Here is a 16,772-nt window from a genome sequence, read left to right as displayed (position 1 = left end):
GAGGCCGGAATTGAACCTGGGTCCCTGGCGCTGTGAGGTAACAGTGCTAACCGCTGTGCCACTGTGCTGCCCCTACATTAATTCTGGCAGCAGTGGGATTCGAAACCACAACTCCACAGACACTAGAGCCTAAATCCAGCACCTTAGACCACCATGCTTGGCCATGCTACCACAAGATTGGCCACGCTACCACAAGAGTGTGGCGACTTGGGGATTTTCACAGTAACTTCATTGAAGTGTTAATGTAAGCCTACTTGTGACTAATCAATAAACTTTAAAACTTAAACATCGTATCCAGTTCTCTAAATGGTGTTGTATTTCAGGAAGCTGTTTGCGAGGCCTTCAGCAGGATATTGGAACATCTCCTCTTTAATACAGAACTCTCTCTCCCTGTTGCCTAGGTGAGGGCGATGATGAAGACTTTCCACTCCAGTCCTGCCATGCTGAACGCTCCAGCCAAGAACTCCTACCGGATGGTGATTCTGGGAGCTTCCCGGGTGGGGAAATCCTGCATTGTTTCCCGTTTTCTGAACAGCAGGTTCGAGGAGCAGTACACTCCCACTATTGAGGATTTCCATCGTAAAGTCTACAACATCCATGGGGACATTTACCAACTGGACATCCTCGACACATCGGGGAATCACCCCTTCCCCGCCATGAGGAGACTCTCCATCCTCACAGGTAGGTCCACACATATATATATATATAACAATATTTTTAACTCATTTGCGGGATGTGGGCGTCGCTGGCTAGGCCAGCATTTAAAGCCCCTCCCTAATTACCCCTTGAGAAGGCGGTGGTGAGCTGCCTTCTGGAACCGCTGAAGCCCCAGCGGTGTAGGTACACCCACTGTGCTGTTAGGCAGGGAGTTCCAGGATTTTGACACAGCGGCAGTGACGGAACGGCTGATATATTCCCAAGTCAGGATGATGAGGGACTCGAAGGGCAATCTCCCAGGTGGTGGTGCTTCCAGGTATCTGCTGCCCTTGTCATTCTAGATAGTAGTGGTTGTGGGTTTGGGAGGTGCTGTCCAAGGAACCTTGGTAAGTTCCTGCAGTGCATCTTGTAGGTAGTGCACATTCAGCCACTGTACGTCGGTGATGGAGGGAGTTAATGTTTGTGGAAGGGGTAGCAATCAAGCGGGCTTCTTTATCCTGGATGGTTTATTTTTAAGTTTAAAGTTTATTTATTAGTGTCACAAGTAGGCTTACATTTACACTGCAATGAAGTTACTATGAAAATCCCCTAGTCGCCACACTCCGGCACCTGTTTGGGGACACTGAGGGAGAATTTAGCACGGCCAATGCACCTAACCAACGTCTTTCAGACTGTGGGAGAAAACCGGAGCACCCGGAGGAAACCGACGCAGACACAGGGAGAAGGTGCAGATTCTGCACAGACAGTGACCCAAGCTGGGAATTGAACCCGGGTCCATGGCGCTGTGAGGCAGCAGTGCTAACCACTGTGGCACGTTGAGTTTCTTGAGTGTTGGAGCTGCACACATCCAGGCAAGTGGAGAGTATTCCATCCCACTCCTGACTTGTGCCTTGCAACATATATATCCTGGAGCTCCCATCTGACTGCATTGTTTTCTCAGTGCCACTCACCAGCTTTCAGCGGAACTGGCACAGGAGGTCACGAGGGCAAACTGCATTCAGCGCAGCTGGAGATTCGGAGATTCGTGGCAATGCTTTCAAAAAATTACACAGGAAATAAGCCTTGTCCACAAACCTGGCCACAACCCCCGGGAAATTCAGCATCGTTCAGAGTTTCCAGTAATTGCACTTGTCTGCAGAAACTTCAGAAAGTTCCAGAATTGAAGCTGAAACCTGTGGGTGCAAACACCCTAACGGACCCTCTTCGGGCAATTCATAGAATCATAGAAACCCTACAGTGCAGAAAGAGGCCATTTGGCCCATCGAGTCTGCACCGACCACAATCCCACCCAGGCCCTAACCCCCTATCCCTACACATTTACCCGCTAATCCCTCTGACCTACGCATCTAAGGACACTAAGGGGCAATTTTAGCATGGCCAATCAACCTAACCCGCACATCTTTGGACTTCTTTGGATTTGAATGAAATGGATTTTATTTTTAATTTAATATGAAACTGACCCCTTCCTCAGTATCCTGGCTGAAGGCAGGTTTGAGAGCAGGGCACCGTGACCTCCACCATGGGTGGGATGAGGAGGCAGATCCTCTATCTATCCCACCCAACCGGGAACCAGGAATCGAATGCCATGCTAATGGCTCCAACCTGACCCACACCAGCCTTCTGGGCAACTCCCCTCTCCAAAGGAGTTTGAGTTGCTGTGGCAACCTACACTTTTCCATGCATGTAGTAGGCTGGAACTATGGATAGTGTTGGCAAAGGCTCCAATTTCTCTCCATCACACAGCTGACCAGGAATCTCGCTCGCTCTTACCGCCTGTCATTGGTGCGTGTTGGAAAGATTTACAAGGGCAGCACGGTGGCACAATGGTTAGCACTGCTGCCTCACAGCGCCAGGGACCCGGGTTCGATTCCGGGCTCGGGTCACTGTCTGTGTGGAGCTTGCACGTTCTCCCTGTGTCTGCCTGGGTTTCTTCCGGGTGCTCCGATCGATTTCCTCCCACAGTCCAAAGGTGTGCGGGTTAGGTTGATTGGCCATGCTAAAAAATTGACCCGAGTGTCAGGGGGATTGGCAGGGTAAATGTGTGGGGTTGCGGGAGTGGGGCCTGGGTGGGATTGTGGTCGGTGCAGACTCGATGGGCCGAATGGCTTCCTTCTGCACTGCTGCAATTCTATGAAGTTGATGCTCAACCTCTTTGGCCACGTCAAATGTGAGGTCATCCATTTTGGTAGAACAACAGCAAAATGGACTATTATTTAAATAGTAAACAATTGCAACATGCTGCTGTGCAGAGGGACCTGGGTGTCCTTGTGCATGAATCACAAAACGTTGGTTTGCAGGTGCAGCAGGTAATTAAGAAGGCAAATAGAATTTTGTCCTTCATTGCTGGAAGGATGGAGTTTAAAAACAGCGAGGTTATGTTGCAGCTGTATAAGGTGCTGGTGAGGCAACACCTGGAGTAATGTGTACAGTTTTGATCTCCTTACTTGAGAAAGGACACACTGGCACTGGAGGGGGTGCAGAGGAGATTCATTAGGTTGATTCCGGAGTTGAGAGGGTTGGCTTATGAGGAGAGACTGAGTAGACTGGGGCTATACTCATTGGAATTCAGAAGAATGAGGGGGAATCTTGCAGAAACATATAAGATTATGAAGGGAATAGATAAGATAGAAGCAGGGAAGTTGTTTCCACTGGCGGGTAAAACTAGAACTAGGGGGCATGGACTCAAAATAAGGGGGAGCAGATTTAGGACTGAGTTGAGGAGGAACTTCTTCACCCAAAGGGTTGTGAATCTGTGGAATTCCCTGCCCAGTGAAGCAGTTGAGGCTACCTCATTGAATGTTTTTCAGGCAAGGATAGATACATTTTTGAACAGTAAATGAATTAAGGGTTATGGTGAGCGGGCGGGTAAGTGGAGCTGAGTCCACGAAAAGATCAGCCACGATCTTATTGAATGGCGGAGCAGGCTCGAGGGGCCAGATGGCCTACTCCTGCTCCTAGTTCTTATATTCTTATGTTATGAATGCACCTTCCTTGGCCATCAAGTCCTGGGGTGTGATTTTCCCGTCCCAAGCCCTCCCCCCGCATACCAAATGAACTGAAATGACCTCTGCACCAGCCAGGCCACCCCCTATAGATTATTCAAACTTCAAGCAAGTATAGGACAGCTCAAAACTACTTTGGTCAGCAAGCAGTATGAATCATAGAATAGAATCAGTGCAGAAGGAAGCCATTCGGCCCATCGAGCCTGCCCCAACAACAATCCCACCCAGGCCCTATCCCCGTAACCCCACGTATTTACCCTGCTAGTCCCCCTGACACTAAGGGGCAATTTAGCCATCCTTAGCTGGTCTGGCCTACCTGTAAATGCCCTTGGAAATGGATTATGCAGCTAGGGATGGGCACCAAATGCTGGCATTGCCAGCGACGCCCACATCCCACGAAAATGATTTTAAAAAGCAATGGATATATTTTAAAGCTAATTTTTTTTTTGAAATGACGTGAAACACTGCTCGATTTCACAGTAGATTTTAGGATTAGACCTGTCAAAGTGAGTGGAATTGGTGTTGAAACCTCTGACTCAGCTTAGGACTCCGCATTCGTAAGTCTGATAAAATTAATGAGTTGGGGGTACAGCGCAGGGTCAACAACAGAAGCAACACAAGCGATCAGTGAATAAATCTGGTTACGAAACAGAAATATAAAAGAGCTGTGTTAAAAATAATGTAAAATGAATAATAAAAGGTGACTTAAACTGTTGGTGCTGCCATTTGCACAGCATTCAACACAACACAGGATACTGGAGCATTAACACATGGCACGAAGGATGAATCACTGAATGTTCGCTGCTTAAGGCATAGAATTAAAAAACAGAAAATGCTGGAAAGGCTTCGCACATCCGTCATCATCTGTGGAGGGAAACGGCTGGGAGTTAAGGGCGGCATGGTGGCACAGTGCTTAGCACGGCTGCCGCACAGTGCCAGGTGCCCCCAGTTCGATTCCCGGCTTGGGTCACTGTCTGTGTGGAGTTTGCACGTTCTCCCTGTGTCTGCGTGGGTTTCCTCCGGGTGCTCTGCTTTCCTCTCACAGTCCGAAAGACATGCTGGTTAGGTTGATTGGCCATGCTAAATTGCCCCTTAATGTCCAAAGATGTGTAGATTAGGTGGATTGGCCATGCTAAATTGCCCCTTAATGTCCAAAGGTACCTAGGTTAGCTGGATTGGCCATGCTAAATTGCCTTTTATTGTCCAAAGATGTGTAGGTTAAATGGATTGGCCATGCTAAATTGCTGTTTAGTTTCTAAAGATGCATAGGTCAGGTGGATAAGCCATGCGTGATGTTATAGGGATAGGATGGGGGGTGGGGGAGTGGACCTGGGTAAGATGCTCTTTCGGAGAGCTGGTGCAGACCTGATGGGCCAAATGGCCACCCTCTGTACTGTTGGGATTCTATAGATTTACTATCCCTGCCACAATGGATCCGATGAGCCAACCAAAGGTCCATTGACTTCGATGACACTGGTAAATCCTGCCAGCGAGTTGGACCAGAAGATGCCGCAGAATGTTCCAGGTCAAGGACCTTTCTTCAGAAAGGCTTCTTTGGATTTTCTCTGTTGCTCTCCCCACAGATGCTGCCAGACCTGCCGAGCCTTTCTGGCATTTTCCATTCTGATTCTGAATTTCCAGCATCTGCAGTATTTTGCCTTTGTACATGATGAATAGGACTGGCAGCAAAATACTGCAGGTCAGAACGTAATTAGGATGGAGAGTTAAAAGGAGGAGGGTGGGGACTGCTGTGATAATTAGACTTACCATAATAATAGAAGTAAAAAGGGACATAAATAAGCAAAGATTCAAAATAAAATCCATATAAATTGAAATAAAAAGGACCAATCACACAAATGGTGTATGATAAAACCAATTAATGGCTGAAAGGAGGGGGAGGAAGAAGCTTAGAATCAAATATGCGAAATGACTAAAAGGCTTTGAATAATTATAGGAGATTTTAACCTCCTCAAAACTGGGCTGCCAAGAAAGGGTAGTGAAAATGGTAGACGGAATTGATATTTTAAATGTGTACAAAACTCCTTCCTTATCAGGTACGTTTAATAAAAAACAGTGAGAGGAATCTAGCAATGCGAAATGACTGAGGGCAGAGAAGAGAGGCGAGTTTAGGGGAGCAACTATGGAATAGCAATCACAGCACACAAGGCTTAAGCTAAAGATGGAGAAGAAGGTTAACGGGCGGCACAGTAGCACAGTGGTTAGCACTGCTGCTTCACAGCTCCAGGGAACTGGGTTCGAATCCCGGCTTGGGTCGCTGTCTGTGTGGAGTTTGCACATTCTCCCTGTGTCTGCGTGGGTTTCCTCCGGGTGCTCCGGTTTCCTCCCACAGTCCAAAGATGTGCGGGCTAGGTTGATTGGCCATTCTAAATTGCCCCTTAGTGTCCTGGGATGCATAGGTTAGAGGGGTTAGTGGGTGAAATATGTAGGGATATGTGGATAGGGCCTGGGTGGGATTGTGGTCGGTGCAGCCTCGATGGGCCGAATGGCCTCCTTCTGCACTGTAGGATTCTATGATTCTATATGATCTATAACAATACAATGACCAAAGTAATAAGTTTTAAGAAAAGTTGATTTTAAGGGGGTGGAATGGGATGGGGTTTGGGGGCCAAGGGACATGGGGGCGGGGGGCAGCCGGGAATGAACTGAGAAACTTTACTGAGGAAGCAACGGAACAGGAGTGGGATACAATTTGAAGTGAAATATATCACACTAAAAACCAGGAACAAACTGGTCAGTTTTTAAAAATTCATTTGATGTGGGGCGTCATTGCCAGGTATTTTTTGCCCAGTTGTCCTTGAACTGAGTATCTTTCTCAGCCATTTCAGAGGGCCAGACCAGGTAAGGAGGGCAGATTTCCTTCCCCAAAAAGCATTGGTGAACCAGATGAGGTTTTGCAGAAATGTCTTCATAGTCATCATTGGACTTTTAATTCCAGATTATTTTATTGAATTCAAATGTCACCATCTGCTGTGGTGGGATTCGAAGCCAGATCTCCAGAGCATCACCCTGGGGTGCCTGGATTACGCATCCATTGACAATGCCACTTGGCCACTGCCTCCCCTGAGTAACAGCTGGTTTATTTTCCCAGTTCCATTCTTGTCCCCGAAGCATCAATTTTTTCTAATCAATGAACAAAGAACAAAATTAAAATGAAAAAGAGCGTATACAAGGAGAGAATGACAAGGGATTGTGAAACGATTGGCACAGTGATCAGCACTGCTGCCTCACAATACCAAGGACCCCGGGTTCAATTCCAGCATCGGGTGACTGTGTGGAGTTTGCACCTTCTCCTCGTGTCTGCCTGGGTTTCCTCTGAGTGCTCCAGTTTCCTCTAAAGATGTGTAGGCCAGGCAGATTGGCCATGCTAAATTTCCCTTTAGTGTCCCAAGATGGTTAGGGGGATTAGCAGGATAAATATGTGGGGTTACGGGGATAGGGTCTGGGTGGGGTGCCATTAGAGAGTCAGTGTAGACTCGATGGGGCGAATGGTCTGCTTCTGCACTGTAGGATTTTATGGTTAGGAAAGAAGTCAAAGGAACAATTAGGAAGGGGAAACTACATCAAGGAATATGAGATGAAATAGTTAGTTATTCAACATAACTAACAATACAATCATCTGGGTAGGGATGGAGCCACTAAAAGGATACACAAAATAAACTCATAGGTAATGACAGAAATGTTGGTGCTTATCAGGGAGACTAACATTCCGGGCATAGCTTTAAAAAGAGAGATTAAAGAAGTTGTAGAGATTTTGAAGAAAGGGAGAAGATAATGTTATGCATGTTGGGGGCATACAAATCTTTTTTTAAATCTGGAGTCTTAAGAGAATGGGTCAGGTGATCCTGGGTGGAGCTTGCCTGGTCAGTCTTGCGCTGACTGTGCTAGGATAATATTGTGTTTATAAACTGTTCCAGTTTACTACCACTGACCTCGTAGTTTATTATTAGTCTCAGACCACATAGATAATAGATAATTAGAGAGGATAAACTCCTGGGGTAGATCGATTGCTTCCACGTATAAGTTACAGAAGAGATAGCAGTGGCTTTATTGTATCAATTCATTAGGTAATAGCCAGAGGACTGACAGGCACTTATTGTGATTTCTCTGTTTGAAAAGGGAGTCAGGACAATTTGAGGGAGTTAGGGACCAATTAGTTTAACATTGATGATAAGAATGATGGAATCCTTACTCAAAAGATGGAATAGGAAAACATCTAGAAACTAAAAATATATTGAAATGGTCAACAGGAATTTCAAAAGGGAAGGTTACACTAGGATCGTAGAGAACTCTTTGAAAAAGTAACAATGGGTAATATTTGGAACTTCAAAAGACCTTCAATAAGGTACCAGATTGTCTTGTAAGGGGGAGGCGATGGCCTAGTGATATTATCGCAAGACTATTAATCCAGAAACTCAGCTAATAGAACATAGAACATAGAACATAGAAAGCCACAGCACAAACAGGCCCTTCGGCCCACAAGTTGCGCCGATCACATCCCCACCTCTAGGCCTATCTATAGCCCTCAATCCCATTAAATCCCATGTACTCATCCAGAAGTCTCTTAAAAGACCCCAACGAGTTTGCCTCCACCACCACCGACGTCAGCCGATTCCACTCACCCACCACCCTCTGAGTGAAAAACTTACCCCTGACATCTCCTCTGTACCTACCCCCCAGCACCTTAAACCTGTGTCCTCTCGTAGCAACCATTTCAGCCCTTGGAAATAGCCTCTGAGAGTCTACCCTATCCAGACCTCTCAACATCTTGTAAACCTCTATCAGGTCACCTCTCATCCTTCGTCTCTCCAGGGAGAAGAGACCAAGCTCCCTCAACCTATCCTCATAAGGCATGCCCCCCAATCCAGGCAACATCCTTGTAAATCTCCTCTGCACCCTTTCAATGGCTTCAACATCTTTCCTGTAATGAGGTGACCAGAACTGCGTGCAGTACTCCAAGTGGGGTCTAACCAGGGTCCTATAAAGCTGCAGCATTATCTCCCGACTCCTAAACTCAATCCCTCGATTAATGAAGGCCAGTACGCCGTACGCCTTCTTGACCGCATCCTCCACCTGCGAGGCCGATTTAAGAGTCCTATGGACCCGGACCCCAAGGTCCTTCTGATCCTCTACACTGCTAAGAATGGTACCCTTCATATTATACTGCTGCTTCATCCCATTGGATCTGCCAAAATGGATCACCACACACTTATCCGGGTTGAAGTCCATCTGCCACTTCTCCGCCCAGTCTTGCATTCTATCTATGTCTCGCTGCAACTTCTGACATCCCTCCAAACTATCCACAACACCACCTACCTTGGTGTCGTCAGCAAACTTACCAACCCATCCCTCCACTTCCTCATCCAGGTCATTTATGAAAATGACAAACAGCAAGGGTCCCAGAACAGATCCCTGGGGCACTCCACTGGTCACTGACCTCCATGCAGAGAAAGACCCCTCCACAGCCACTCTCTGCCTTCTGCAGGCAAGCCAGTTCTGGATCCACAAGGCAACAGCCCCTTGGATCCCATGCCCTCTCACTTTCTCAAGAAGTCTTGCATGGGGGACCTTATCGAACGCCTTGCTGAAGTCCATATAGACCACATCCACCGCTCTTCCTTCGTCAATGTGTTTGGTCACATTTTCAAAGAACTCAACCAGGCTCGTAAGGCACGACCTGCCCTTGACAAAGCCATGCTGACTACTTTTGATCATACTAAACTTCTCTAGATGATCATAAATCCTGTCTCTCAGGATCCTCTCCATCAACTTACCAACCACTGAGGTTAGACTCACCGGTCGGTAATTTCCCGGGCTGTCCCTGTTCCCTTTCTTGAATATAGGGACCACATCTGCAATCCTCCAATCCTCCGGAACCTCTCCCGTCTCCATCGACGATGCAAAGATCATCGCCAAAGGCTCCGCAATCTCCTCCCTCGCCTCCCACAGTAACCTGGGGTACATCCCATCCGGTCCCGGCGACTTACCAACCTTGATGCCATTCAATAGTTCCAACACATCCTCTTTCTTTATGTCCACATGCTCGATCCTTTCTGTCCACCGCAAACCAGCAGTACAACCACCCAGATCCCTTTCCACCGTGAATACCGAGGTAAAGTATTCATTAAGCAGCTCCGCCATTTCTAACGGTTCCGCACAAACTTTTCCCCCTTCACCTTTTAAGGGTCCTATGCCTTCACATCTCATCCTTTTACTCTTGACATATTTGTAGAAAGCCTTGGGATTCTCCTTAATCTTGCTGTTCTGGGGACCCGGCTTTGAATCCCACCACGGCAGATGGTGGAATTTGAATTCAATTTTAAAAAAAATCTGGAATTAAGAATCTGCCATGAAACCATTGTCGATTGTTGGAAAAACCCATCTGGTTCACTAATGTCCTTTAGGGAAGGAAATCTGCCATCCTTACCTGGTCTGGCCTAAGCCACAGCAATGTGGTTGACTCTCAACTGCCCTCTGAAATGGGCCAGTAATCCACTCAGTTCAAGGGAAACTAGGGATGGGCAATAAATGCTGGCCCAGCCAGCGACGTCCATGTCTTACCGAATGAAGAAAGAAAGAAGTGTTATGACTAAGATCAGAACATATGAAGTCTGGGACAAGTAGCAGAATGGATAGCCAACTGGCTACAAACCAGGAAACAGTGCGGGGGCGGGGGAGGTGATTGGGGGTAATTACTTGAGACTGGTAAAAGCTGCAAAATGATGCTTCAGAGGGATTCGAGTTACGACCACTTTTGTTCATAATTTACATCAACGACTTGGACTCAGGAATTGGCTAAATGATTTCAAAATTGGGAGATAGCACAAGTTTGGGGTTGGAGAGAGCACAGAGAAGAACTGCGATGATGTTAAGGTATTAATAAACTTGCAGTATGGGTGTGTAATTGGCAAATGAACGTCAATATAGATGAATTTGAGATGGTGCGTTTTGACAGGAAGAATAAATAGACCCCTGGGAAATAGGTGTCAAAATGGGGTGAGAGGAACAGAGAGATCTGGGGCCACAGATACATGTAGTAATAAAGCAGTGGGGTTCACTTCTAAAGGGGGCAGCACGGTGGTACAGTGGTTAGCACTGCTGCCTCACAGCGTCAGGGATCCGGGTTCAATTCCCGGCTTGGGTCACTGTCTGTGTGGAATCTGCACGTTCTCCCCATGTCTGCATGGGTTTACTCCAGGTGCTCCGCTTTCCTCCCACAGTCTGAAAGACATGCTGGTTAGGGTGCATTGGCTAAATTCTCCCTCAGTGTACCCAAACAGGCGCCGGAATGTGGTGACTAGGGGATTTTCACAGTAACTCCATTGCAGTGTTAATGTAAGCCGACTTGTGACACTAATGTAAATAAATTTTAATAATAAATATAATCATAGAATCCCTACAGCATAGAAGGAGGCCATTTGGCCCATCGAGTCTGTACCGACCACAATCCCACCCAAGTCCTATCCCTGTAATCCTACATATTTACCCTGCCAGTCCCCTGACATTAGGGTCAATTTAGCACGGCCAATCAACCTAACATGCACAGCTTTGGAATGTGGAGGAAACTGGAGCACCTGGAGGAAACCCATGCAGACACGGGGAGAACGTGCAAACTCCACACAGACAGTGACCCGAGGCCGGAATTGAACCTGGTCTCTGGCGCTGTGAGGCAGCAGTGCTAACCACTGTGCCACCGAGCCACCCCATAATGAACAAGGAAGCAAATTTGTATAGAATCTTGATTAGACCACATTCTGAGCTCTATGACCAGGATGTAAACGGTGTCAAGCACAAGCAGCATTTTATTACCCCTCAGGGGCAGAATGACACAATATCGGGGGTGGGATGGGGGAACACCGTGAACTGGATGCCAGGGCAGGGATACTATTTGACCTGTCCCCACTGAAAGTTTGGAGGTTTCAGGCGGCTCATAAGTGGCCAATTCATGGGCATCCCCCTCCCATTGCCAGGATTGTACCCACACCAGGTTGCAGACGGAGCAGCACACCCCCTTTCACTGGGTGAGTCTGTGGCTAGGCAAAGGAGAGAACCTCCTTTTCGCCCCCTCCGCTGTCCCCATGCCCATCAGAGCTCCCGTTCTGAGGTATCCCCCTGCTGTATTTACATAGAACATAGAACATAGAACAGTACAGCACAGAACAGGCTCTTCGGCCCACGATGTTGTGCCGAGCTTTATCTGAAACCAAGATCAAGCTATCCCACTCCCTATCATCCTGGTGTGCTCCATGTGCCTATCCAATAACCGCTTAAATGTTCCTAAAGTGTCTGACTCCACTATCACTGCAGGCAGTCCATTCCACACCCCAACCACTCTCTGCGTAAAGAACCTACCTCTGATATCCTTCCTGTATCTCCCACCATGAACCCTATAGTTATGCCCCCTTGTAATAGCTCCATCCACCCGAGGAAATAGTCTTTGAACGTTCACTCTATCTATCCCCTTCATCATTTTATAAACCTCTATTAAGTCTCCCCTCAGCCTCCTCCGCTCCAGAGAGAACAGCCCTAGCTCCCTCAACCTTTCCTCATAAGACCTACCCTCCAAACCAGGCAGCATCCTGGTAAATCTCCTCTGCACTCTTCCAGCGCTTCCACATCCTTCTTATAGTGAGGTGACCAGAACTGCACACAATATTCCAAATGTGGTCTCACCAAGGTCCTGTACAGTTGCAGCATAACCCCACGGCTCTTAAACTCCAACCCCCTGTTAATAAAAGCTAACACACTATAGGCCTTCTTCACAGCTCTATCCACTTGAGTGGCAACCTTTAGAGATCTGTGGATATGAACCCCAAGATCTCTCTGTTCCTCCACAGTCGTCTTCTGTTTCCATACACTATCCACCCCTACAACCCCCTCCCGCTTCGCACCACCCTTCCTCGTCTGGCCGGCCTCACCGATACCGCAGGCCAACCTTCAAGTCCTGCTCCATCACAACACGCTTCCATCTGGGATGCATTGCAGTACCAGCAGTGGCCACTATTCTTGATGGTGCTACTGGGACAAGACAGCTGCTGGTCACTTGATTGGCTGGCCGCTTTCAGAGGCGGGATTTCCTATCGACAGAGGGGCAGAAGTCCCCACCTTAAGCCAATGAATTGGTTGTTAAATGACTCCAGGAAAAGCCTGCCCCTGACATGTACACCAAGGGTGGGGAGAGGGGTGGGCTGTGATGGGGGAGTCAGGGTATTGGGAGGGTTACTCAAAGAGATTTTGCCAAAATTGAAGGATATTTTTCTAAAAATACCACTGGTTTTGAAGCCCCATTGTATTTTTTTCATCTGGGTGTTGCTTGGGTCAGCGAGATTTATAAATTCACGGACAACCTTTGGCAGTGGGCAAGGGGGGGGGTGACTGCCTGACACTGAGTTCACTGCCCAAGTGACCTTTGAACTTTAAACTTTCTGTACTCCATATATTGGTCCCTATGTGAAGACGGTACGTCACCCAATCCCTTTCCCCTTTTTCATAGAATAGAATCCCTAAAGTGCAGAAGGAGGCCATTTGGCCCATCAAGTCAGCATTGACTGACAGAGCATCTTACCCAGGCCCTATCCCCATAACCCCATGTATTTACCCCGCTAATTCCCCCTAACGTGCACATCTTTGGACACTAAGGGGCAACTTACCATGGCCAAACCACCCAACCTGTATATCTTGGGACACTAAGGAGCAATTTAGAATCACAGAATCCTTACACTGCAGAAGGAAGCCATTCGGCCCATCGAGTCTTCACCGACTGCAATCCCACCCAGTCCCTATTCCTGTAACCCCACTTATTTACCCTGCTAATCCCATGACACTAGGGTCAATTTAGCAAGGCCAATCCACCTAATCCGCGCATCTTTGGACTGGGGGAGGAAACCGGAGCACCCGGAGGAAACCCGATCAGACACGGGGAGAACAGCTTTGACAGAGGGGTGGAGTGAGTGGGTTGACGATGCTATTTTAACAGGGACTGGGTGTGATTGTGGTCGGTGAGTCTGGAGTCACTCAAGGCTGGAATTGAACCCGGGTCCCTGGCGCTGTGAGGCAGCAGTGCTAACCACTGTGCCACCGTGCCTTTTTGGGGGTGGGGAGTCCAGCAAGTGCTGTTAAATAGCACCATCGGCCCACTCACTCCACCCCGCTATCAGAGCTGTCGACTGAATTAAAATAGATTTCCCAGAGAGATGACTTGCACTTCTCTCAAGGTTATTGGCTGGTTTAAAGTACGAAGCAACTCTTCATTCTTACTCGTTATATTTTCCTTCTTTGCAAACCTCCCTCCCAGCTTTATTCCCCTCTTTACCACCCCCCCCCCCCCCCCGCCCTCCACAGTCTGAATGACACCCTGTCGCTCTCTGTTCTCCAGGTGATGTCTTTATCTTGGTCTTCAGTCTGGATAGCCGGGGCTCCTTCGAGGAGGTCCAACGCCTCCGCAGGCAAATCATCGAGTGCAAGATGTGCCTCAAGGACAAGACCAAGGAGGCGATGGAAATCCCGATTGCCCTGTGCGGCAACAAGGCAGACCGGGTGGAGCTGCACCGGGAGGTCCAGGCTGAGGAGGCCGAACGGCTGATTGCCGACGACGCCAACAGCGCCTACTTTGAAATCTCCGCCAAGAAGAACGCCAACGTGGAGGAGATGTTCCGGGCTCTCTTCAGCATGGCCAAACTGCCCCACGAAATGAGCCCTGCCCTCCACCGCAGGATCTCGGTGCAGTACTCCGAGGCCCTTCACCGCAAGTCCTTCCGGCTCAGGCGCGCCAAGGAGCTGGGCGCCTTCGGTATGGTGTCCCCCCTGGCTCGCAGGCCCAGTGTCAACAGCGACCTGATGTACATCAAGGAGAAGGTCCTGGGTCGAGGGCAGGCTCGTGAGCGTGAGAAATGTCTCATCCAGTGACTGCCACTGAAGGCTCCAGGTCTCCGACACTGCCACGGTGCGTGGGAGAGAAGACGCCGGACTTGTAAAATATTCATCCTCTCAATGTTTAAAACAAAAATTACATCTATTGGTAATTTACAGAATATTGTAAATCCTTTGCTAAATATCTGATTGTTTCTTAGTGAAAGAACAAGGGAAATCAGCTTGCCATTTCAGTCTGATTTCTGTCGAGTGGGGGCTAAACCTCGGCCAGCGTGGCTGAATCATTTATTACCCATCGGTTTACTGCCTGAACACTTGGTTCATTATAAAAGCGTCAGGAGAATTGTTTTTGTCTGTAGGCAGCTGTCTCTGCTGGGGCTTTAGGTTTATATAAATCATTTTCAGTACTTTACTGGAATGTCAGCCTTTACTTTATAAAGCACCATTCGATGGAGCCTGCATTAACTGTCCGCATCCCAAACCCTCCTCAGTTGCAGACTCAACCCAGAGCCTCTTGGTCCCTGCCCCAATGCCATTCCTGCTCCCAACATTGCCTACTCCCCATTCACTGTCCCTACCCTGTCCCGCCCACTGTTCCACCCTGCTCACTGTCCCAATGCCATCCCCAATGCCATCCCACCCCCTGCATGCCTCCTGTGCCAGAGTATGCACACCACTTATGGTCCCACATGCCCTTTATGCCAAGCTATACCCCCACCCACTCCCCATGGTCGCTCATGCTCTTTATGCCAAGCTATGGGACTTCCATGCCCATTCACCCATTATACACCATGTAGAGCCAATGAAACCTGTAATGGCAATAGGAAGTGTAAAGAAAACTCTTTAAACGTCATTCATTTATTCACGACTGTCCCGCCCTGTCACCGCTCCTGCCCCAATGCCATTCCTGCTTCCAACACTGCCCACTCCCCATCCACTGTCCCTGCCCTGCCCACTGTCACTGCTGCAATGCCACTCCTGCTTCCAACACTGCCCACTGCCCTGGCCCTGCCCACTGCCCCTTCCCTGCCCACTGTCCTGCCCCACCTACTGTTCCACCCCATTCTCTGTCCCTGCCCCAATGCCATTCCTGCTTCCAACACTGCCCACTCTCCTGCCCTGCCCACTGTTCCTGTCCCAATGCCATCCCTGCTTCCAACTCCGCCCACTGTCCTTGCCCTGCCCACTATCCCTGCCCCAATGCCATTCCTGCTTTCAACCCCGCCCACTGTCCTTGCCCCGCCCACTGTTCCTGTTCCAATGCCATTCCTGCTTCCAACACTGCCCACTTTCCTGCCCCGCCCACTGTTCCTGTCCCAATGCCATCCCTGCTTCCAACTCCACCCACTGTCCCTGCCCCAATGCCATCCCTGCTTCCAACACTGCCCACTGTCCTTGCCCCGCCCACTGACCCTGCCCCAATGCCATCCCTGCTTCCAATTCTGCCCATTGTCCCTTCCCTGCACATTGGAGCAAGACAATGGGTGGGATGGGGCACTCAGTGCTCCATACCTGCCCACTCTCTCATCCCACCCAAGGTCCTGCCATCGAATATCACCCTTCGTTCCACAGGGAGTGTGGGTGCCAGTGATGCTGATCCCCTCCTATGTCTGCACACGTACATTGGGATACTGGATAGATCAGCCATGGGAAGACTTGGGTGTCTTGTTTCTGCTCACTTCCCCAGGGAGGTGGAGGCAGACTGGAGACCCGGAGTGAGGCTCTCTCTCACAGTCTGGAACCTGAAGCCTGCCCGGGGTGAACAGTTCAGTCCCAAGCTGCTCACTTTAGAGACACAAGGGTGCATTATTTCCATTCACCTTGGCTTCTTCCCTTTGTGTCCAAAGATAACATTTTCTGGCTCATGTGGTAAGATGAAATAAAGTTAAATCTTGCTATGTTTTTTCTCTCTGTGTGGTCGTCTGTACTGGAAGTGGTGGGGGTGGGGGGCAGGGGGGGGGGGGAATAAGAGAGGGGTCAAAATGTGTTTCCCCAAAACTCTGTATCTTACTGGTGGATAAAACCACTTAAGAGCTGCTGCTGAGCTTGGATTGGCTACTGACCTTAACATTATCTACCACAATGGCCTCATGTCATAAGGGATAGACATGGGCAGAGTGACAGCCTCTCCACAGCAATGGAGAATTGAGTGAGTGAAGGTGTTTGTGAGAGAGAGGGAGAGACTGAGGGACAGCTGAGAGACCGAGAGCTTGGGTTAATAAAATC

General features: G+C 48.7%; 1 protein-coding gene across 1 annotated transcript; it reads left to right on the top strand.

Annotated features, from left to right (window-relative positions):
• The first annotated feature begins 410 nt into the window (after positions 1–410).
• Positions 411–14,582, top strand: LOC144508933 (GTP-binding protein Rhes-like). Its single transcript, XM_078237147.1, has 2 exons — positions 411–681; positions 14,053–14,582. Exons 1-2 carry the CDS (start codon positions 411–413, stop codon positions 14,580–14,582), a joined length of 801 nt encoding a protein of 266 aa, XP_078093273.1.
• Positions 14,583–16,772: the final 2,190 nt, after the last annotated feature.

The sequence above is a fragment of the Mustelus asterias genome, chromosome 21 (genome assembly GCF_964213995.1).
Source record: "Mustelus asterias chromosome 21, sMusAst1.hap1.1, whole genome shotgun sequence".
NCBI lineage: Eukaryota > Metazoa > Chordata > Chondrichthyes > Carcharhiniformes > Triakidae > Mustelus > Mustelus asterias.
The sequence above is the reverse complement of the archived record's forward strand: the minus strand, read 5'-3'. Positions and strand labels throughout refer to the sequence as shown.